The sequence below is a fragment of the Piliocolobus tephrosceles genome, chromosome 4, assembly GCF_002776525.5.
Source record: "Piliocolobus tephrosceles isolate RC106 chromosome 4, ASM277652v3, whole genome shotgun sequence".
In the NCBI taxonomy this organism is placed as follows: Eukaryota; Metazoa; Chordata; class Mammalia; order Primates; family Cercopithecidae; genus Piliocolobus; species Piliocolobus tephrosceles.
The window spans coordinates 120711712-120734454 of NC_045437.1; the positions used below are offsets into that span (position 1 = coordinate 120711712).

At 41.6% G+C, this 22743-nt stretch overlaps 1 protein-coding gene across 5 annotated transcripts in view; it reads right to left on the minus strand.

The window, feature by feature from the left end:
- The window catches only part of DOCK2 (dedicator of cytokinesis 2), a 433784-nt gene that overhangs the window by 306050 nt on the left and 104991 nt on the right, over positions 1 to 22743 (minus strand). For all 5 annotated transcript variants that reach the window (XM_023218912.1, XM_023218913.2, XM_023218916.1 and 2 more), the window contains exons 23-25: positions 19411 to 19519; positions 8285 to 8355; positions 6438 to 6544 (exon numbers count right to left, since the gene is read on the minus strand). In XM_023218912.1, the coding sequence (XP_023074680.1) occupies positions 6438 to 6544; positions 8285 to 8355; positions 19411 to 19519 (287 nt within the window). The remainder of the gene's footprint in view (positions 1 to 6437; positions 6545 to 8284; positions 8356 to 19410; positions 19520 to 22743) is intronic.

The following is a 22743-nucleotide window of genomic DNA, read 5'->3' on the forward strand; positions in this document are numbered from 1 at the left end:
AGCCACTGCGCTCCTTCCCTCCCTTCTTATCTTTCCTGCTACAGGGAGGCCACATGCACCAGCTGGCACAACTTCAGGAGGGACAAAAGGAATATGACCTTCATCAGACTTTGCAAAGGAGAGAAATAAACCTTTCCATTATCAAACCACTGAGATTTAGAGATTAATTTATCACCCTAGGATCACACAGTCCAAAATATTAATACCTTAATACATTGTGTAATATTTGGTCTCATTGGAATGAAAATTACTTAACTTTCTAGGCCATTGTGTTTTTGTAAAAACTTAACATATATTTACGCTGTATATAATACCTGATACAGAGCTGGCATTTGATAAATATTAAGTCTCTCCCTTTAAGTTGCTGTTGATGTCATTACTATTGTTACGGTCAGTACTGTTACACAACAGACAAAATAGATGCATTTTAATAAGAAGCAACTGTGTCTCTGGCACTCTGTTAGTTGTTTTTCATAAGTTGTCGCATTTCTGTAGCTAAAGAAGCTACAGCTCAGAGAGGTTACTTATTCCAAGGAACACAGCTAGTATGCAATCAAGCCAGGATCCAAAATAAGGATAACACTCCTAATTCACATTTTTCAAATTTTTCAGACATGGAACCCGAGGCTCAGAGATGTTAAATAAGATTACCAAAGTAATAACCACTAGAATAAAATCAAAAATTGATTGGGTGGGACCTAATTAAACTAAAGAGCTAAAGCAACTATCAACAGAGTAAACAGACAACCTACAGAATGGGGGAAAGTATTTGCAAATGATGCATCTCACAAAGGTCTAATATCCAGAATCTAACGAACTTAAACAAATTAACCAGCAAAACCAACAACCCTATTAAAAAGCAGGCAAAGGATGTGAACAGACACTTCTTAAAAGAAGACATACCTGCAGCCACCAAGCATATGAAAAAATGCTCAGCATCACCAGTCATTAGAGATATGCAAATCAAAACCACAATGAGACACCATCTCACACCAGTCAAAATGGCTATTATGAAAAAGTCAAAAATTGGCCAGGCACAGTGGCTCATGCCTGTAATCCCAGCACTTTGGGAGGCTGAGGCAGGCAGATCACCAGAGGTCAGGGGTTTGAGACCAGCCTGGCCAGCATGGTGAAACCTCATCTCTATTAAAATACAAAAGCCAGGCACAGTGGTGTACCTCCCAGCTAGTTGGGAGGCTGAGGCAGGAAAATCACTTGAACCCAAGAGGTAGGGGTTGCAGTGAGCTGAGATCGCACCATTGCACTCCAGCCTGGGCGACAACAGCAAAATTCAGACTCAAAAAAATAAATAAATAAAAATAAAAAGTCAAAAATGAACAGATTCTGGTGAGGTTTTGGTGAAAAGAGGATGCATATACACTGCTGGAGGGAATGTAAATTAGTTCAGCCATCATGCAAAGCAGTTTGGAGATTTCTCAAAGTACCTAAAACAGAACTACCACTCAACTCAGGAATCCCATTACTGGGTATATACACAAAAGAAGATAAATCGTTCTATCATAAGGACATAAACACGTGGAAACATATGCCTGTGTATGTTCATCACAGCTTTATTCACAATAGCAAAGATGTGGAATCAACCTAAACAGGTGTTGATGGTGGACTGGATAAAGAAAATGTGGTATATAGACATGATGAAATACTACGCAGCCATAAAAAAGATTAAAATCACATACTTTTGCAGAGCACTGATGAAGCCAGAGGCCATTATTCTAGGAGAATTAACACAGGAGCAGAAAATCAAATGCTGCATGTTCTCACTTATAAATGAGAGTTAAACATTGAGGCCACGTGGATGCAAAGAAGGGAACAATAGACATCGGGGCCTACTTGACGGTGGAAGGTGGGAGGAGGGTAAGGATCAAAAAATTGCCTATTGGGTCTATGCTTATTACCTTGGTGACAAAATTATCTGCACATGAAACCCCTGACATGAAATCAATTCATGTAACAAACCTGCACATGTTCTCCATGAACCTGAAATAAAAGTTGAAAAGAAAAAAAAAAAGTAGTAACTGCTAGAGTCAGAGGGTTGTTTATTCGCAGCCCAATGCTGCAATGATACGATGATTAGAAAAGATATGGGCAAAATTATTTCCATCCCTCTTTCCCCCAACCATTGTCCAGCCTCTTGTACACTGTGAATCGAGGACGCAGCATCTCCAGATACTGTGGGCAACAGATGAGAGGGAAGAAGGAAGCTATGCTTTAATAAAAGGGAAACTGGATGCTTTGCTCAAAGAACAGCTTCTCAATAAAGTTCCCAGTGAAAAAAAAAATCCACCAGCTGAAAATAAACATTGAAAGAGTTTCCAAATCTCTGTCAGGTGTCTGTCTCTCTCTCTGTCTCTCTCTCTCTCTTTCTGTCACTCTCTCTCTGTGTTTGTTTTGGAAATTTGAAGAGAAAGCTCTAGCAATGTGGATCCTAAAGCAGTTTACACTGAACCAGATGGTGCCTCTGATTAGCATCAGACTAAAAAGACACATTTCTTGGAGATGAGGTTCTCGTAGGGACAAATCTGTTTCAAAGGCACAGAGGGTTTGCTTTTCTCCTAGACTCCCCTTGGAGCTTTCTCCGGGCATATCTGTGCATCCTTTCTCCTGTCACCACCACCAGGTAGGTCTGAGCTTGTGTTGGAGAAGACAGCAAATAAGTGTTTGTAAGTTTCTCAGTTCTCCTCACTGAAACCTGAAGTCATCCACACGGAGCAAGCCATTCCATGTGGGAACCCGGCTGGTGGTGACTTCTTACTCCTGCAATTCCCAGGCTAACTAGCCACATGTGCCACTAATGCACCAGCAACCCAAGGAGACGCATTCTGTGACTATTCCCATTTTACAGATGAGGAAATTAAGACTTGCAAGGATTAAGTAATTTACTCAATATCATAGGTCAAATCAAAGTTGAGGCTAATTGCCTCCATAAAGAAAACAAGGAAAAAACCGTGTGTGTGTGTGTGTGTGTGTGTGTGTGTGTGTTTTAAAAGAGCCCTGAGGGGTAAATCATCAGAGAGGAGGGCTGTCAAGTGTCCAAAACTATGTAACTATGCTGGAGCCTGTAGTAACATAAACAATGAAGTTAGAAATTGCAAACATTTCACCTTGACCTCTACTCCTTCTAGGCATACGTAACACAGCCCCTTTACAAAAACACTCTAGGGAAATAAAAATTGAAAAACAAAAAAACAAAAAAACCCACATTCAAAGTCAGAATGCAAAGCAGGTACCAACCAAGTCCCTTTTATTCATTAGGTCCTGTGTTTCTCAGACCCTGAGGAAAACCACGTAGCTTAGGGTTATGTGCAACTATCAAACATTACGGAACTCCCTTATTGCAAGGAATTTAAAGGTCAGCACAGAAATTGGGATCAGCAGGAAAAATAACCACAACATCAATAATAACAATTACTGCTTAGTATGAGACATTATGCTGAGCCCAGCGCTGTGCCAACTACTTTAAATGCATCATCCATCTCGTTAGCCCACACGATCACCCTCTAAGACAGACGTTATTGTTCTTATTCCCATTTTACAGATGAGCTTACTGAGGATCAGAGAGGTTTAGAAAATTACCCATAGTCACATAGTCATGTAAAAAGCTGAACCAGGAATTAAACTCAGGTCTAGTGTCGCCCAAGAACCACCGTCCTTAACCAGTAAACCCTTCTCCACCTTCTCCATAGAATCCTCCTGATGACAGGCCAATAGGGTAGTCTGCCAAAATCTCAGAAAGTGCTTAAAAGCCTTCTGGCCCCTCCGCTTAATGTCAATACAAACGTTCAAGGCTGTGAGTACAAGCAAATGTCACTGAAAATACTCCAGGCAATTTGCACATCTGGCAGTTAAATGAGTGCAGGCTCAAAGCAAATCACGTCCCGGAGGCACAGGACACTTCACAGGGAGAATAACAGAAGGAATTTCATTACTGCTCAAACTTGGCCAGAGGAATCACACTCACCTTATTTAAGAGTATAAAGAGAGACGCTCACCCAAGGGCAATGGACACCGATAAGCATAATGAATTCAGGTTTTATTCACTGGGAACCTGAGGCTTTAAGAAAGGGGATGAGGTGAAGTTTCCCTTTGGGACTATTTTGGTAAGAGGGCTCACTTAGCAAATAGATGGTGGGAGAGGAGTTATCTTTCAGCTGTGAGTAAAGGTATACAACTTTCACATGTGAGCCGAGTGTGGCTACACTAATTACACTTTGCCTCCTCCTTGAAATGGGTCCCCAAAGGACACTTTGTCTACCTCTGGTCTCTGTATGTATTTAAAGGTAAGAAGTTTGCTTTCTTTTATAACTGTGTACAACGCCAGGGCGGGCCTTCTGTCAGTTAATATTAATCAGAGGGTTTTTACTGAATCTGAAACCCAGACACACAGCAGGACTGAGAAGTAGCAGCTGTCCAGCCTGCCCTGCCATGATGCTAACCCTCAGAGGCCTCCTCCCAGCCCTGGAGATGTGGCTGCAGTAAAGGCATTACTCTGACTTCCGTGAGGCTGGGATTGACACCCCATGCCCAGCCCAGGCCCGTGCTAGCACTCCATCTGGCCTCGATGCCAAGCCGGGCCCCTGACAATGACAGCAGCTCTGAACAATGAAGGAGAGCCAAGTAGTCCACTCCCTGCTGCCTGTGCCACACCATCCGTGTAGCTAGAGTCGTCCTTGTCATGTCCCTAGGATGGGACTCAATTTGTCTCTGCAGTGGCAGCACCTGAAATCCTGCGAAGGGCTTCCAGGGCAGGAAGGGGCAGACATATTTCAATGCTTTTGGGGTAAGGGCAATTTATTCAGAGGTGGAAATCAGAACTTTAAAACCATGGAATTCTCACTTTAAAAAGGCACAGTCACACAAGAAATGCAACAAGACTTACCAGAATTAGTCTCCATAGCCTCACAAAAACCACCTTGCTCAAACAAACTACATATTTATTGGATTAATCTGTTGTCACACATCTGTCTAAAGGGTCAGGAAACCACACACATAAACGTTAAAATCACAAGAACATTTTCATCCCCACATCCTCCTCCTACCCTTAACTCTGGGGATAGGATACAGACAGCAATTTTGGATGCACCATGTTAACCAGGCATTGGAAAAAAACATCTTTACAGTGAAGTGGTTCCTGAATATTTCTGTGATTACCAGGCAATTTGCATAAATATTCAGGCTTCACTCCCTGAATAAATTCCAGTCGGGTGATGGCTGATCCTCTGAATTCTAAGACCTTTTGTTTCTTGCACAGTTTGCTTCTCATTTTATTATTGATACCAATGTGGATAGAGAAATTGAAAATTGGAAAGGTTGGGTCTTAGGATACAGAAAAAAGTACTGATTCTGAAAAGTCATTTCTTCACCTTTACAGATAGGAGTGAAGGAATGCAGAGTTTTTGAACAGGTCATTCTTTTACATGGAGCAAAAGGCATGATCCATTTTGAAAATTGAGGCATGCAGAGCATTCCTAGAGATGAGGTAGAGGATGCATATGAGCTTCCAAATCCTGCCTGATCAAATCTGGAGGAGCTATCGACATCTAATTGACTGACCTTGAAAATAGGAAACTCTAAGTCTTCTGCCAGTGGGGCCCAGTGGTGACCTGTTTAGGGTAAGCAGAAGCTCTGATCATAACTTCTGTGCAAATCCACTGTCGTTCCATGATCTCCCAGAAATATATACCATTAAGTGAAGAAAGGCAAAGTGCAGAACAGTTACATACCATGCTACCATTTGCATGATAATAATAAAGAGTATATAGCACATACATAGTTGATTCCACATCCACAGAGTGTGCCTAGAAGCAAACACAAGAAACTGGATATGCCTTTTGCCACTGGAGAAGGGACTGGGAGTAGCCATGCACAGGGTCTGGAGAGACCCTTTCCACATGGTACTCTTTCATACCTTTGCATTTTCATCCACGCAAATGCATTACCTATTCCAAAATAATTTACATTTTTCTAAAAACTTCAAAAAATGTTAATTCCTACTCAAACAGACTCTTCGAGCTAGGTCTCAGGAATTAGCATTTTAATAAGCTCTCCAGTTTATTCTTACACACTCAAAATTTTAAGAACTTCCCTGCGAAAGGCTCTTTCTACTAAAAGGAACTTTATCCATTCCCCCTTGAGTTAAAGACAGCAATAATAAACCATACAGGGGGAAAAAAAAACCTCATTAAACTTTCTCAAGAGAAATAAACAATGCAACCTCAGCTTTCCTAAAATCAATTTAGATTCTGATATCTAAGTTGTCAGCTACTTTCTACTTTTTGCATTTATGCAGACCAAGGGAGTTGTGAGAAAAGAGATGTTTCAGTCACTGGACAGGTTGCCCTCTCCTGCCAAACTTCCCCAAAATGATGTGGGGTTTAATGGCCCCTTATCCCACCCCAGCAAGGGTGCTGTGTACTCACCTTGCTTTTTAAAGAGGTTACTCTGGACTATCTCATTCATAGACTGTACTTTCTGCTTCTGGAGTTTCACAGGAGGGATGCAGGTGTAGAACTCATACAGGAGTTGGCTGAGGGCAGGAAAAATAGGAGCTGGTAGGGTAAGGTAGACCAATGTCTCCCACCTCATAGCACTTACAGTCCATCCCTGGACCTGGAGCTCTGGGAAACCCCCAAGTCTGGGCAGAGCATGAGGTGCAAGGTAAGCCTTCAGTAAAAATATACAATTTGTTCTTGGTATAGAATATTAGTAGCATTAAAAGAGATGTAAAAATCTGAAAATAATACCAATAGCCCTGAGCAGTTACTGTATACCAAGCACACACTTTGCATTTTGCATTCATTATGTCACGTAAACTTCATAACTCTACAAGCAATACACAATACTTATCCCAAGTCTATAAGTTGGAAAGCTCAGGTTTAGAAAGGCTAACTTTCCTAAGGTTATGCAGCTAGGAAGTTAAAGAAACAAAAGTTCAAAACAAGGTTCTGACTTCATTACCATACCATTTTACTTACAAATGTTTTATGCTTGGTAATGCTTTATGATAAGTCTTAAAATCAAAAAGGTCTCTAATATTTTTAAAACACTATGAACAATTGTGGATTAGAACCAGTTTGGGACATCAAAAGGGAGACAGCTCTTCCCAAATATGGTGAGAATCAAAATACCCTGAAACAAAATTATAGTCCTTGTTGACTTCCCAAAATAAACTTACTGTATTCATTCATTCTTTCAAGGACTTACTAAACATCTACTTAATATGAGACAGGCAAAGCACAGAGAAATGGGGATACAATGGGAACAGACTGGGTCCCAGTTGGCATGGAACTTACATTCTAATAGAGGTCATCAAATGACACAGAAGCAAACAAATCAATACACAGCGATGTATGCAGTGGAGGAAATAAATAGGGAGCTGTGTCAGAGAATAATGGCAGAGGGGCCGGGGGAGAAATTTAATTTATTTACAATATCCAGTGGTGGCTTTTCCAAAAAGATAACATTTAGCCTGAGGGTCTGAAGGATGAGAAGGAGCTAGCAAAAATCTTCCATATGAACAGAAGAAGGACATCCATGAAAAAACTGGTGACATCTGAATGAAGTCCAGAGTGCAGTTAAGAGAACTGTATCCATGTTAATTTCTCAGTTTTTATAAATGTGTCATAGTTATTTAAATGTTAACATTAGGGGAAGCTGGGTGAAGGGCATATGATAACTGTCTGTATGTAATCTTTGCAACTCTTTTCTAAATCTGTATTTAAATATAATAAGTCTTTGAAATCTGTTATCTGTAAACTACATTTTTTAAAAAGAAGAAAGTATATCTGATTGAAATGCCCCTGTTCCAACAGCATAATCACATTAAAATAATGTGTTCATCTATGAGCTGAATATAGTTAAGAAGGAGAAGGCAGAAGGGAGCCATCTCCATTATTTCTTTAGCTATGCTTAGGTTGTTCTCCATTTGCAACTGTGGGGTCTACAGGGCAAAGAGTAGAACCCAAAATAACATTCAGGCCCAGGTGAAATGGAAACATTTATTCCAAACATCAATTTTTTAACCTATATGATTAATTTTCATATCATCAGAGGGATGCTTAGTATACAGTTGGTTCTCACCAAAGTCTGGCACAAGAAAACCAAAAGGTAAAAATACCACACTGGAAGCCCTGAAAATATCCCCTGCCACAGGTCTTCCCCATCCCCAAGCTGAGTGCGCCTCTGGAGCTCCCCATAAGGGCCCTCCTCCCACTCTGAATCCCTGCCTTGCCAACAGAGCCCAAGAAAGTACAACATAAGCTCTCACCTGAGTAACTTCGCATCGAAGACCGTTTCTACATCATGGAGGACAGATGGGATGTATTTCAAAGCCGCCACCTAGGTGGAATGTAAAATACATATGAGTGATCCTTACATCAACAAGTCTGTGCTGGCAAAGAAGGTACTTTGCAGCATGACACAGATCCGAGGAGAATGACCCTGCATCCTGGACATTACAATATTGATCCAAGCCTCTGTATGTACACCAAAACGTAAGCACGGACTTCTTTGGATACAAAAGTGAAGTCAAACTTCTGTCTTCAAGGAGGCAATAACATAGACTAGAATGACCACAGACCTTGTCGTTTACAGATCTGCAAATTCTGTTTCCATACCTTATTAGCCATGTGGCTTTGGACAAAACACTTAACCTCTCAGACATTAACATATCTGTGAAACAGGCAAAGTTATATGTATTCTGCAGGATTGTGAAGATTAAAAATAATATATGTGAGGCATCCAACAGAGCACCAGGCCTATTTTAGTGCTCAATAAATGGTGACTTATATTATTAATGAAAGATGGTATACTTGAATTGCTTTGCTGGTGGCAAGTTATTCATATTTCCTCTCCCTGGCCACTTTGTGAATAATAGTGGGCATGTCTTGGTCCACTAGCTGGGTTGGGAAAGCTGAGTATTGTGGTGGATTGGTTCCTCTCTTCAAATAACTGATGCATCCAGACATAGGAGCCATACTCATCCACTGCATACCTACACCACTTGCTAAGCAGCAGGGCAGACAACAGTTTCAGCAGAAAGAACTGTAAGTCACATGAATGGAAAATAATGTTTAGGAATCTAATGGAAGTATGCATTTTTAATTTATTTTTCTATATATTCTAGGTGTTCTGTTATTAACATGTATCACCCTTTAACAATCAGACTGAAGTAAAAATCGTGAAAATTACTTTCCTAAAGAAAATCTTCCTCCTAGCCATATACAACTGAGATTCTTACTTAATATAAATAATGATTACGATCATTCTCTAAGAATTTACAACAGGGCAGACTCTGTGCCAAAGACTGCTAATAGATTATCTTACTAGTTACAACCCTGCAAGGGAAATATTATTTTCATAAATAAAGAATCTCTGGTGCACACAATTAAATAACTAGCCTGGGGTTGAAAAGTTAGCAAGTGGAGAGCCAGGATTCAAATTCAGGCAGGCTGCACTTATAGACATTTCTTGTAACCCTTAAGCTACATGGCCACCTTACTCAAATAGCAACTCTCTGTCTCTCTATGCCTTCATTCTTTTTTTTTCCTGTTGTTTATAATTTTTAAATTTTAAAAAGTCAACACTATATGTTCGATGTGAAAACATTCATACCAGATAAGGCATTAGGGTGAAAATGGTTTCCAAAGTCCTATATCACATCTTCCTCTCAGCCCCAATCTCTCCCCCCCAGAGAGGGGAGGACCACTGTTAGTTAACATTGTGGTTAATTTCCTTCTAGACTGCTTTCTATGCACGAACGTATATGCGCATGTGTGTGTATGTAAATATACAGCTCTGCAACTTGCTTTTTGTAGTTAACTGCACACCAGTGGCATCCTGCCTTCCCATAGAGTGGATTCTTTTCGTTTCTAACCACTGCCCAGCACTGCTCAAATGGATACATTATACCTTCTTCAACCCACCCCTGCTAATAGGCTCCATGCTATTGTCAGTTTTTCTTTTTTATAAATATGTGGTGAAAAAAAATGCTGTTTGTATATCTGTAAAGATCCTTGTAGGATAGATTGTTCAAAGAAGAATTAGTACATGAAAACATATAGACATACAAATTTTAGGAGAGATTGTCAATTACCTTAGAAGATAGAGTAACCAATTTCCTTTAACTAACTGTTCCTTTCCCCATAACCGTGCTACCATTAGACATACAATCTTGTAGATTTTTGTTGATCTGATGTATAATTTGCAACTCTTTGGTTGCTAGCATGGTTGGGCATCTTTTCCATATTTATTGAACATCTATATTTACTAAATTGCATGTGCATATCCTTTTCTGTTCTTATTTTGGGTTTTTTTTTCTTATTGGTTTACAAAATTTTTCATGCATCAATAATATTAACCCATTTTTAAAAGAATTTTCTCCCACTTAATCCTGTTGTTCCATTGCATAGAAAGATTTTAATTTGTAGGCTGTCATATTTGTCAGACTGTTTCTTTATAGTTATTGGATTTTGTATCTAGAGATTTATTCTTTATTCTTTTAAATGTAGATTATAAGATAAAACAACATTCCAAAGCCATTGTCTCTGAAACTATGTTCTGTCAGAACCTCTTGTCCCATAGGATGGTGCTAGGTAATCTGTAGGGGAAAAGAGTTTGCAATCAAAGAATTTTGGATAGCATTGGTTTAAGCAAAGATAAACCAGTGAGGTTTTTTTTTAACTATAGAACTTTTCATAATTTTAATATGCTAAGAAGCATTATGACATTCCTCCAGGCAGTCACAGTATCCAGTACATTCCAACCTAGTTGGTCAAGGACCATCTTTATCAGGAAACATCAAGCAGATGTAGCAAAATCAGATGACTGCAGGGCTAGGCAAGCAACAGAAAGACGTGATATGGAATGAGGACAGGGCAGTGGGAAGTGATGAGGTGTGTGGATTCTATTCTCTGCCTAAAGACTCAGTTATTCCTATTCAATTATTTTAACACTTTGATTTAACGCTTTGATTTGCTAGACAAATCAAACACAAATGCAGGCTGCATTTCTCCCAGAGGTGACTAATTTACAACCTCTAAAATCTAAAGGGATACCATATACTGAGGCATGTGCCCTGAAAAAAGGCTAGTCCAAGCACTTTTTTTTTTTTTTTTGAGACAGAGTTTCGCTCTTGTTGCCCAGGCTAGAGTGCAATGGGGTGATCTCAGCTCACTGCAACCTCCGCCTCCCGGGTTCAAGCAATTCTCCTGCCTTGACCTCCTGAGTAGTTGGAATTACAGGCACCTGCCACCACGCCCAGCTAATTTTTTGTATTTTTAGTAGAGACAGGATTTCACCATGTTGGCTAGTCTGGGTTCAAACTCCTGACCTCAGGTGATCCACCCGCCTCAGCTTCCCAAAGTGCTAGTATTAGAGGCTGGAGCCACCGTGCCCAGCTGTTCTATCATTTTTACTCTCATTATTACTACCATTCTTCATAAAATAATATTATATCATTATTACTTTCATTCCATAGTCTATATTGTGTATATATTGTGTGTAATACTTAAAACACACATACATATACATACATATACACATAAACATACATGTGATGCATATATACATGTACACATATAATACGATTACGAATTATAGGGTTTTTATATGGGAATCATGGCTGGGCATGGTGGCTCATGCCTATAATCCCAGCACTTCAGGAGGCCGAGGGATTGATCACTTGAGCCCAGGGGTTCAAGACCAGCCTAAGCAACATGGTAAGACCTCATCTCTACAAAATATATATATAAAAAAAATAGCCAGGCATGGTGGCATAAGCCTGTGTGTGGTCCCAGCTACTCAGGAGGTTGAGGTAAGAGGATCGCTTCAACCCAGGAACTAGAGGCTGCAGTGTGCTGTGTTTTGCCACTGCACTCCAACCAGGGTAACAGACAGAGACGCTTTCTCAAAAATAAATAAATAAATAATAAAATAGGAAGCATTATTGGGAACTGTATACATGCCAAATACTTGACATGCATGACCTCATTTAATTCTTCCAACAACTCTGTGAGTGGAAATTGTTAATCTCATTTTACCAATGAGAAAACTATGGCATGGAGAGGTTAAATAACTTGCCAGAAGCCATGTAGCCAATGAGTAGCAAAGCAAGGATGTGTACCCAGCTCTGTCCAGCTGGCTCTTACCCATTATGTCCACTACTGTCCGTCACACTGTAGGAAAGGCATTCTATCTCAGCAAGTGGGGAGGATTCAGCAGGGGCGAGAAGGATAATTTGGAGGAGGAAGTGGAAAAAGAGCTTCCCCTACCCTTTGTAAGAATAGTTTTTGAAAATAAAATGCAGTTCTTCTGACATCCCTTAAGTTAAGGATCCTCATTACCACATCTATAGGGGTTGCAAGAAAGGCCAACAGGAAAATGTTTGCTATCTCACCAATTAGGTGATCATGTGGCACTGAGTAAATTTCCTAGATTAATCGTCCACTTTGAACCCCTCTGCCAAAGGCCAGGTACATCCCTCAAGAAGAGAATCAAACCCAAAGCAACCAATAGTGGTTTTACTGTCCCAGAGGTAAATCAAGGGAGGACACTTGACATCATTGCTATCTAGATGGACTTCACCAGAATTAGAAAACAGCGGGTGTTTAAACATAACAACAAAAATCAAAACCAAACTAGCATTTCTCCAAACTCAAAGGGACTTGTCTGCTGAGTGCTCTCAGGCTTTCCCGCTCTCTCTCACACTCTTTCTCTCTCTCTTTCCTCCCTTTCTCTCTCTTTCAAATAGAGTGACCAGTGTTGGTGCCAGTAGACACAGACCTCTGGCCAAAATGAACATGTCTTGAAATGATACACAGTTATGCAAGAATGCTACCAGACATCTTCCTCATTCAAGAGCCACAGGCATTCAAAACAAGTACTATTCCCATCAATTTTTAATTCTCTTATTTTAGCCAAGCATTGGATGATCAAGGTCCATGGAAACTGGAAAAATGATGTCGCAGGAATTCCCCATAGCATGACCATAAGAAGGTAGTTTACTTTCAGATGCTGAGTTGTTCCTGGGGGAAAATAAATGCAGCTCTCCCAGGACATTCAGCATCATCACTAATCTCTCAGGTAAACTGAAGGGAAAGGGATCCACAGGTTCTAGAATATGTGTACTTCCGTCCTTTCTGTAACTCAACTTTATGGGGACCCCTGAGTCTTATCCACCTGGCGTTTTGCCAGAAGACTTGGGTCTTAATGAAATTATGCTATTGCTTGGTGGTGATTAAGAACTCAAACTCTGGACTTACACAGCCAAAATTTAAATCCAAGATCTACTAATTTTCAGCCAAGGTAAGTCACTTAACCTCTTTAAGCCTCATTTTCCTCATTTACAAAGCGGAGATAAAGACTATATGCAAAGACAAATAGTCTGTACCTCTGCTTTACACCAAATGTTCTCACTCATAAGTGGGAGAGCAACAATAAGAACACAGGGTGGGGAACGACACACACGGGGGCTGTCAGGGGGTGGGGGGCGAGGGAAGGGAGAGCATCGGGATAAATAGCTAATAAATAACATGGAGCTTAAAACCTAGATGACAGGTTGACAGGTGCAGCAAACCACCATGGCACATGTATATCTATGTAACAAACCTGCACATTCTGCACACGTATATCATGGAATTAGAGTAAAATTTTTAAGAAAACACTATTTGTCCTATAAGGTTGTTGTTAAAAAGATCAACTGAGCTAACAATATATGTAAAGCTTTTAGCTCAACACTTGACACTTAATAAACACTGAAACATCAAACTAAACAAAATGAATTATTTATTTTATTTTATTTTATTATTTTATTTTATTTTGAGACAGAGTCTTGCTCTATTGCCAGGCTGGAGTGCAATGGCGCGATCTTGGCTCACTGCAACCTCCACCTCCGGGGTTCAAGCGATTCTCCTACCTCAGCCTTCCGAGTCCCTGGGATTACAGGCGCCCGCCACCACACCCAGCTAATTTTTGTATTTTTAGTAGAGGCGGGGTTTCACCATCTTGGCCAGGCTGATCTCGAACTCCTGACCTTATAATCCGCCCTCCTCAGTCTCCCAAAGTGCTGGGATTACAGGCGTGAGTCACGGTGCCCGGCACTATTTATTTATTTATTTTAAGAGACAGGGTCTTGCTTTGTCACCCAGGCTAGAATGCAGTGGCACAATCACAGTTCACTGCAGCCTTGATCCCCTAGGCTCAAGTGATCCTCCTGCCTCAGCTTCCTGAGTAGCTGGGACCACAAGCATACACCACTAAAAAAATTAAAATAACTAATTTTTTAAAATTTTTTTGTCGAGACAGGGTCTCACTATGTTCCCCAGCCTGGTCTTGAACTCCTGGGCTTGAGAGATCCTTTCGCCTCAGCCTCCTAAAGTGCTGGGATTACAGGCATCCACCATTGCACTCAGCCATATTCATTTCATTCATTCATTCATTCATTCATTCATTCATTCAGACAGACAGACAGTAGATATTTGAGCACTCTCTGTGTGGCAGCCATTGTTCCAGACATTGGGGATGTAAATGGCAGAGTCCCCTGCCCTCCTGGACACTCCAGTGGCTTCATTAGCATGAGTGGCATTCACAGTGGCCAAGAGAGCATGTCATTCAATACAAGCTGTTCATTTAATTCCACTTGCGCCATCAAATTGGAGCATTATGAAATACCATGGATCGTAAGGAGAATGGGACAAATTGGCCTGCACAACATCACCATATGCCTTTTACTCACATTTGAGCTCTATCTGATTTATAAGTGTCTGGTGTTGACCCTCTGAATCTGCCATCAGTTTTATCAACACGCTTACAGGGCTGGCACACACAGGGACTTCCGAGCATGTGGCCCATTGTTGAAAACACATGGGAACCCCTGGCCTAAACCTTACCCGTGGCATAGAAAAGAATAGTGCTTTGGAGGCAGATGACCTGGGTGGATTCAAATCCCAGCTCCAGCTCTATGAATACGTGTAATTTGGGATGAACTATTTAACTTTATGAGCCTCCTATGGACACTGAGGATAGTGGTTCCTTGAAGATCTCTGGCGGGATTTAAAACACTGTATGTGAAGAGCCCAGTTCCATGCCTGGAACATGGTGGGTACCCAATCACTGGAAAGTGTTTTTATTCTCCTCTCCTCTTTGAACAACTGGCATTCAATTCTCCATGGTCTTGGTGAGCTGCTTCCATGCCAGCTCAGAACAATAAGAAAAACCACAGAAAGCAACTCACAAAAGCTGGGTGAGCATTAGAGGTGGGCAATAACTTGCTTAGGTTTCAGAATTCACAGTGGACACAGCTGAGATTTGAACCAGATCTGCTCTACTCACAATTAAGCTGGTCACAAATGAGGGTTTCCAACATAAGCCGCTACCCAGCTGGATGTGAAAAGTTTGAACCAGGAACATCAACCATGGGCATTCGTATCCTCTGCACCCACCCGGCACTTACGGCTGATGTTACTAATAGCTCACACCCCATGCAGGCTCAGAATCAAGACTCCGGTCACCTCGTACTATTTCACTAGCTGAAACTTTGCCATGCATGTTTTCATACAGTCACTTCTTGTGGATTTATTCTCTCAGGAATGTGTGTCTATATTTCTTTATCGAACTGAATAATTGAACATCCTAACACTATTTAGTCTTGTGTAACAAAATTAGGAACACAAATAACCCGCCTTCTGAATCCTCACTAGTAAAATACCCAAAAAGCTTCTGTTTTATGATGAAGTAAAGGAGGAAGAGGTATAAATGATGAAAAATGATTTAAACCAAACTATGGAACAGGCTTTATACTTCATGTTTCACATATATTACTTTATTTCACCCTCTCAGTAATCCTCTAAATTACACATTAGGCCTCCGATGTTATAAAAGGATAAACTGAGGCCCAGAAAGCTGAAACGATGTGCCCAAGGCTACATGCCCACATCTCTCTGGTCAAAAGCCAAAGCTCTCTCTCCTGCAGCAAATCTCAAAGTCTATAGAAGATTCCTTGTGTAGGATTTGCTGACATCACAGGGACTTGACCCCTCTGCCCTCATCATTAAGTTCTCTTCACATGGTACTGCTCTCCATATTAGAATATAACTTTAAATTCTTCTTTGATAACTTTTCAACAGCCATATAAATAGGTGGAAAGCATCATTGGTTTTATGAAAATCCCTGAGGCTAAATTTGACCCTTAGAGCAAATTGAAAAAGAGATGAAACCCCTTTCTATGTCTCTGAGGTGGAAATCTATGAGAAGAAACCAATATAATCTGGCCCGAATCACAAGGAAAACAAGGGATTTCTAACACAGCTAGCTACCTGGACAAGAAGAACCTCGGTAAAAAGACTTATGCCAAAACCATAATAATCGTATTAGTTCTCTAATCCTAATATTAGGATTATTCTGAGTGTTGAAAACACAATGATTAGTGTGTCTTCAACTCATAATCATTTATTAGTTGATGCTTAATAGCTATCTGTTGAATTAATTAATGTATAACACTAGGGATACGTCTTAAGGTTTCTATTTTATTGATGAGGCAATTGAAACTCAGATGGTTGAAACAGCTTCCTCCAGGCACCATTGCTGAGAGGTGGGATGGCTCAGATTCATATCTGTTTCTGCCTGGCTCTAAAGACCATACTCACTGCCATGACATTAGCCTGTTCTTTCTACTGTTTCTTCAGCCCCTACTGGGGATCGGTGTCTTCCCTTGGGTTAGTTGGAACTTCATTGTTTTAGTTTTCATTTTTCCCTTACCCCTGGCTGGTTAAAAAAGAAACCAAAAACGTCTTCTTCATATTCCTAACACCTCCATCATTCTCCGACAAAGGGGATCACAGGAGCAGGGGACAGCATGAGGAGATGCAGCAGGAGCCCCCACCAGCCACTGCATCTGTATCACCTGGAAGCAACTGAGCCTCCAGTGAGCAGCCATACAGTGTTGGGATATCCGGAGAGAGCCAAGAATGACCAGTTGCCATGAGAGGGGCTATAGGGTTGAATCAGGTGTGAAATCAGCTCCAAGGAAGCTGAAGTGTGAAAGAGCAGAAATGATGAGCAAATAGATAAAACCAGTTTCTCATCCCAGAGGAGAAAGGCGCTGATGCCCCAAAGAAGTTGAGGTGCCATGGAGAGAGAGAAGAGTGGAAGAGGGAATAGGTCATTGTGGAGCTACTCTTTCTAATTTTAGCACCTGTTTCCCTATGATGGGCTACAAATGTCTTCGGGGAAGGACCAAAGGGAGAGAGAGAGTAAGAAGGCAGGCAAAGAAAGAAGGGAAGCAAAGAGGAGCAAGTGAGCATTTGCCGCTCTGAAGACATCTGGTCAACAGGAATGCTCTTCTTTTATCAGCTGTGTGATCTTACATTGGTCCCTTCTCAATGCCTCAGTTTTCTCATCTATAAGATTTCATTGTGCGGGTGAAGATCAAACAAACATTCTCCGCAGAAGAACAAGTTATAAAATGCTATGCAAATGCAGTGAACTGATACGATTATTATGGGTTTGGCATAAGTCTTTTTACCCAGGTGGTTCTTGTCTGGGTAGCTCTGTTAGAAATGCCTTGCTTTCCTTGTAATTTGGGCCAGGTTTGTTGGTTTGTTCTCGCAGATTTCCAGAGACATAGAAAGGGGCTTCATCTCTTTTTCAACTTGCTCTAAGGGTCAAATTTAGCCTCAGGGATCTTCATAAAACCAATGATGCTTTCCACCTATTTACATAGCTGTTGAAAAGTTATCAAAGAAGAATTTAAAGTTATATTCAAATATGGAGAGCAGTACCATGTGAAGAGAACTTAATGATGAGGGCAGAGGGGTCAAGCCCCTGTGATGTCAGCAAATCCCACACGAGGAATCTTCTATAGACTTTGAGATTTGCTGCAGGAGAGAGAGCTTTGGCTTTTGACCAGAGAGATGTGGGCATGTAGCCTTGGGCACATCGTTTCAGCTTTCTGGGCCTCAGTTTATCCTTTTATAACATGGGAGGCCTAATGTGTAATTTAGAGGACTTTTGAGAGGGTGAAATAAAGTAATATATGCGAAGCATGAAATATAAAGCCTGTTCCATAGTTTGGCTTAAATCACTTTTAATCTTTCATATCTCTTCCTCCTTTACCTCATCATGAAACAGCTTTTTGTATATTTTACTAGTGGATTCTAGAGGAGGGTATTTGTGTTCCTAATCTTGTTACACAAGACCAAATAGTGTTAGGACATTCAGTTGTTCACTTAGATCAAGAAATATAGATACATATTCTGAGAAGAATAAATGTTAGAATTATCCGGATTATTCTGAGTGTTGAAGACACACAATGAATAAGACAGTTGCCTTCCTCAACACACAGGTTTCCACTCTTTGTTAAATTAAAGGAAGCCGTCAGCAGAGTGGTTCTCAAACTTTGCTTCACAGTAAAATCACCTGGGGAATTTTTAAAATCCCCTGGCCTGGGTCACACTCATACCAATTAAATTAGAAAGTCTGGTGGTTATAACCAGGCATCAGAATTTATTAAAGATCCCCACACGATTCTAACATGCACAGTCTGGAATCCATAGTGTGAGAAGCAAACATTCCCCGGGCTGACTTCTGCCTCTGCTTCCTCACCTTCATTCTAGCTAAACACTAGTACCTTATTAATTCTAACCAGTGCCTGGGCATCCCAGGCATAATGGATCTTTAAATTAGCAACTAAAAGAATAACATTGATTAAAAAAAAAAAAAAAAAAGCAGCAGCAGCAGCAATCTGCATTAACTCATTGATTTAGACAAATGGGCTTCCTTTATTCACAACACATCAGGCACTCCCAGCTTCCCCTACCTGCACCCCCAGTGCCTGCAAGAGCATTCTGTGAAAGTTCTGAAGTCTCCCTGAAACAGCCTCTTCATTCAGACTCTTAGCTGCTCAACTCCTTCCCAAACACAGGGCTAGGCCTCACAATTTCTCAAAGATTTGCAGACTTCACAGATTAGCATCATGGACCACACATGAGAGGACTCATTCTCTCCAAAGTACCTCTTGTTTACTGAGGAGCCCTCTTTAATCCCAAAAGGGTCCCTGCCTTTATGTTGTCCAGAATTAAACTACTGGAGACTCAGTTTAAGAGACTGCCACCGTAACTATTCTCTCCATCGGAAGTGGATCCGGTTTGACTAATTTCCTTCTAGGTAACAAAAATTTCAGAGCTATTTTAAAAGAAGGCACTGCTACCTTCATGGGAAGCAAACAATAAATACATTGTCTCTTGTCCTGAGGAGCCCTTGGTATTTAACCAAGTGGTCAGCCCAGGCCTTCACTGGACACAAGTTTGCATATTTCAGCAAAAGAAGATATTATCTTAGCATGCTGTTATTTACTGGATGGCCAAGGAAAAGACAGATTTTATTGTAGCATAAACCAACCTGCAAAAGGATGGTAGTTTTGTATTGACTTTTCATCAGATTGTTGATGGATTCAAAGAGCCGTCTCATGGATTCTTCAAACTCCATCTGTTCTTTGCCTTCATAAAGCCTGAAATAAGATACATCTGGGTCATTTCTCAAGCTAACAGACAATACATTTAAAAGTGTGTACTAGGCACAAACTTCATTTGAAACTTAAAACAAAAAGGAGTGGGAGGTGAGGACTTCAAGGAGGAGAGGATTCTGCAGATGCTGCGTGCATCATTCTCTCAAGGGTAAAGCCTCACATCCACCATACCCAACAGAAACCCACCAACTAACAGGGCATACGCCTTCTGCTGTATTTTTTTAAACCCCAAGGAAACTCCAAAGGAAGGAAATTTGTCTGAGCTGAGGAGACATTAATAATTTCACCCTTCTGCAAGAATCAGAGGAAAAACATTGTGGTCATCAGATTTTCAAAGTATCTTGGAAACATCAAGGAGAAATATTTTCAAATGCACTGCCATTTCCACCACCCATTGTCTGCTTGTCGGATGAGTCCCAACAATCCATTTTATGTCAAGGGCCATTGCCTTCCCTGCCCTCATTTCAGGAGCGTACTTATTATCTTAAGCCTTTGTTTCTCTGATTATGAAGTACTTACACTGTTAAACATGTAAACCTAATTGAAATACATAACTTAGGAGGTGAGACTCCTCATTAATCCAACCAGGGAGGTTAGCTATTGTCAACGTTTTAATGGGTATCCTTCTAGGGACTTTCAATGCCTATGATAATATACAAGTGTAAAATTGCATAGAACCAGTCCCTCATGTAAAACCAGTCTCCAGGTACCTGCCTCTTATCAACCCCTTCCCCAGTCTTAGGAGTGTTGTTCAGCTCAAGGCTTCTCCAAACAAGCATTTATCACCAACCATGAAATATCCGCAGCCTAATCTGTGGCATCCAGTGTGAAGTGTGGCATCCAGTGTGAAATGCACAGAAGAGCGCTCCTGTCTCCAATTCAGATAAAGAGAGTCTCTCTGTCACAGCCCGAATGCTCAAAAAGCTCCTCAGTGCGCCCGGGCCTTGGCAAAGGTGGTTTCCTAGATAAAGCACTGACACACTTAACAGGTTTGTTTACCTCTCAACCAGAGCAGGCCAGCCAGTCACGGACCCCTCAGCGCTGTCTCCGCAAAATCCCCATCCTTCCCCTCAGCCTTATTCCCTCTTTCTACTTCATTTCTCTGGCTCTAAGTGTGTGCCCCTTCTGTTTATTTTCTTGAGTGTTAATCACTCTCTTTCTCTCCTTGGGCCTCTATGTCTTTATATCTAGTTCTCTCCCCACCCCCCCCCTCCCTGATTTCATCACTCTCTTTCTGTCTCAGTCACTCTCTCTCTTTCTTTCCTTCTTTTTCTAACTAACCCCCTCTCTAAAGCCCTCCTGAAGTAAGAAGCATAAGTGAAGTCAGTGCTGAATGTTCCCGTTGGTTACGGGGACTCTCAATTGCTGCTGACCTTCTGGGTCCAGCTCAAGGTCACAGAGACAAGGAGTATTGAAGTGGCCACGTGCCTAGGGCTCCTCATTCTCTTCCTCTCCCTAGCTCCATAGCTCCCTCTGCGAACTCGCCCCCACCCCGGCTTTTACACTGCTCACTGCTGAGCCTTCTTGTCCCGCCACGAGAGATAACTGCCACAGCATATATATTCTAGAGTCAATCTGCTTTGGGTTCAAATCCCCACTGTCCAGCAGGCACTTTATTACAAACAGCGCAAACATTACAGAGCACCGCTCTGCTCCAGGCACCTTCCTGAATGCATGTGAAATCACTCACTCCTCACAACCACAGCATGAGGCAGGCACTAGTATCACACCCACTTTACAGATTAATGGAGCTTATGCAACATGACAGAGAACACCAGGCCAGTGAGTGTCAGAGCCAGAATTCAAAACTGGCCATCAGCTCCTGAGCCCAGCCTCTCAGTCTCTTTGCACACTGCTTTGCTCTACATTTTACTGCCTCCTTAATTTCTAGAAGCCTTGGGCAAAGTGTAAACTGTAACAGTAGTGTCAGAGGATTGCGAGGACCCATCCACATGGGAAGCGCTCAGCGTGGATACCTGGCCCCAGTGGATGTTAGCGCCTGCTGTACTGTTGTCAACTGGAAGAGTAGCATGATTATCATTGCCCTCATTCCCACTTCACAGGTAAGGAAACAGAAAAACTCTCAAGAGGTTGAAACTTGCCCAGATGTTATCAAAGTGGAAAAGATGGGACCAGAGTACCCTGTCCTTGACCTGGCTGAAAAGAGAGGATCTTAATCCAGCATGGTGCTGGTGGTCAGCCTCCTCATGAGATCACATCGTTTGTCTTTCTTTGTGCCCACAGTCACCAGCAATCCCTAACGGACAGTCCACCCATCACGCCTTTTGCCTTGAAGTCTGTTACTCTTTCCATGAGGCACAGATGCCTGAAAATGCTGAATGAACTGCATCACCATGGCTGCTACTGCTCTAGAGTATTGAGCCTGCCCACTGTGTCTCCCACCCACATTTAACACCCAGACCTGGCTGCCCAAGTATGTACAGACACATGGGCTCTTTCTGCAGGGTGTACCTGTGTGTGTGGTGAGGGGTTCTGCCCAGGTCCTCCTGGGAACCACCTGCTCCTCCAACAAGGCTAGGCTCCAGCAACACTTTCCTGCTGATTGGTCTGTCCAACCCTACCCTCCATAACTGAATGGCCCCCTGGCAGTGTTCCTTCTGGAATTTGTCATTTTTAAAAAAGAAACATAAAAACAGACTTTTTTTGGAGTCATCTGAATGGCAGCACTCCAGAGGGAAGGGTCATGAGCTCCTGCTGAAGAGATCCCTGAGGCTGTCCCGGTTCCCTACGTCTCTGTGTCTCATTATTTAACTTTTTTTTGGATTTTATGAGCTGCACAAATATCTTTACAATAAACTCTCCTTTTTGCCTAGACTAGCCCCGGCTGGTTTCATTGCAAACCCTCACTAGTCAGAACTTGGCAGAGTAGAGCCAGCTTCTTCCTGCAGCTCCCCTGAGTTTGATACCAAGAGCTGCTGGGAAGTCCGGTGAGCATTTAGTTCTTGTTCTTACTGTACAGATGAAGAGACTGAGGGCCAGAGTGGGCAAGTGACTTGGCTTCACCAGCTTGTAAATATTATGTGACTGAGCTGGAAGGAAAAAAGATTTTTAGTTTGTAAGACTAAACCAAGGCTCTCTGCTTGACGTTAAATTTTGTAGGAAACTAAATTTGATTTTCACGAGAAAGAGAGCAGGGATGTGCTCTAGGTCACAGACTGTGCCAGTGATACAGCTTGAAGCAGAAC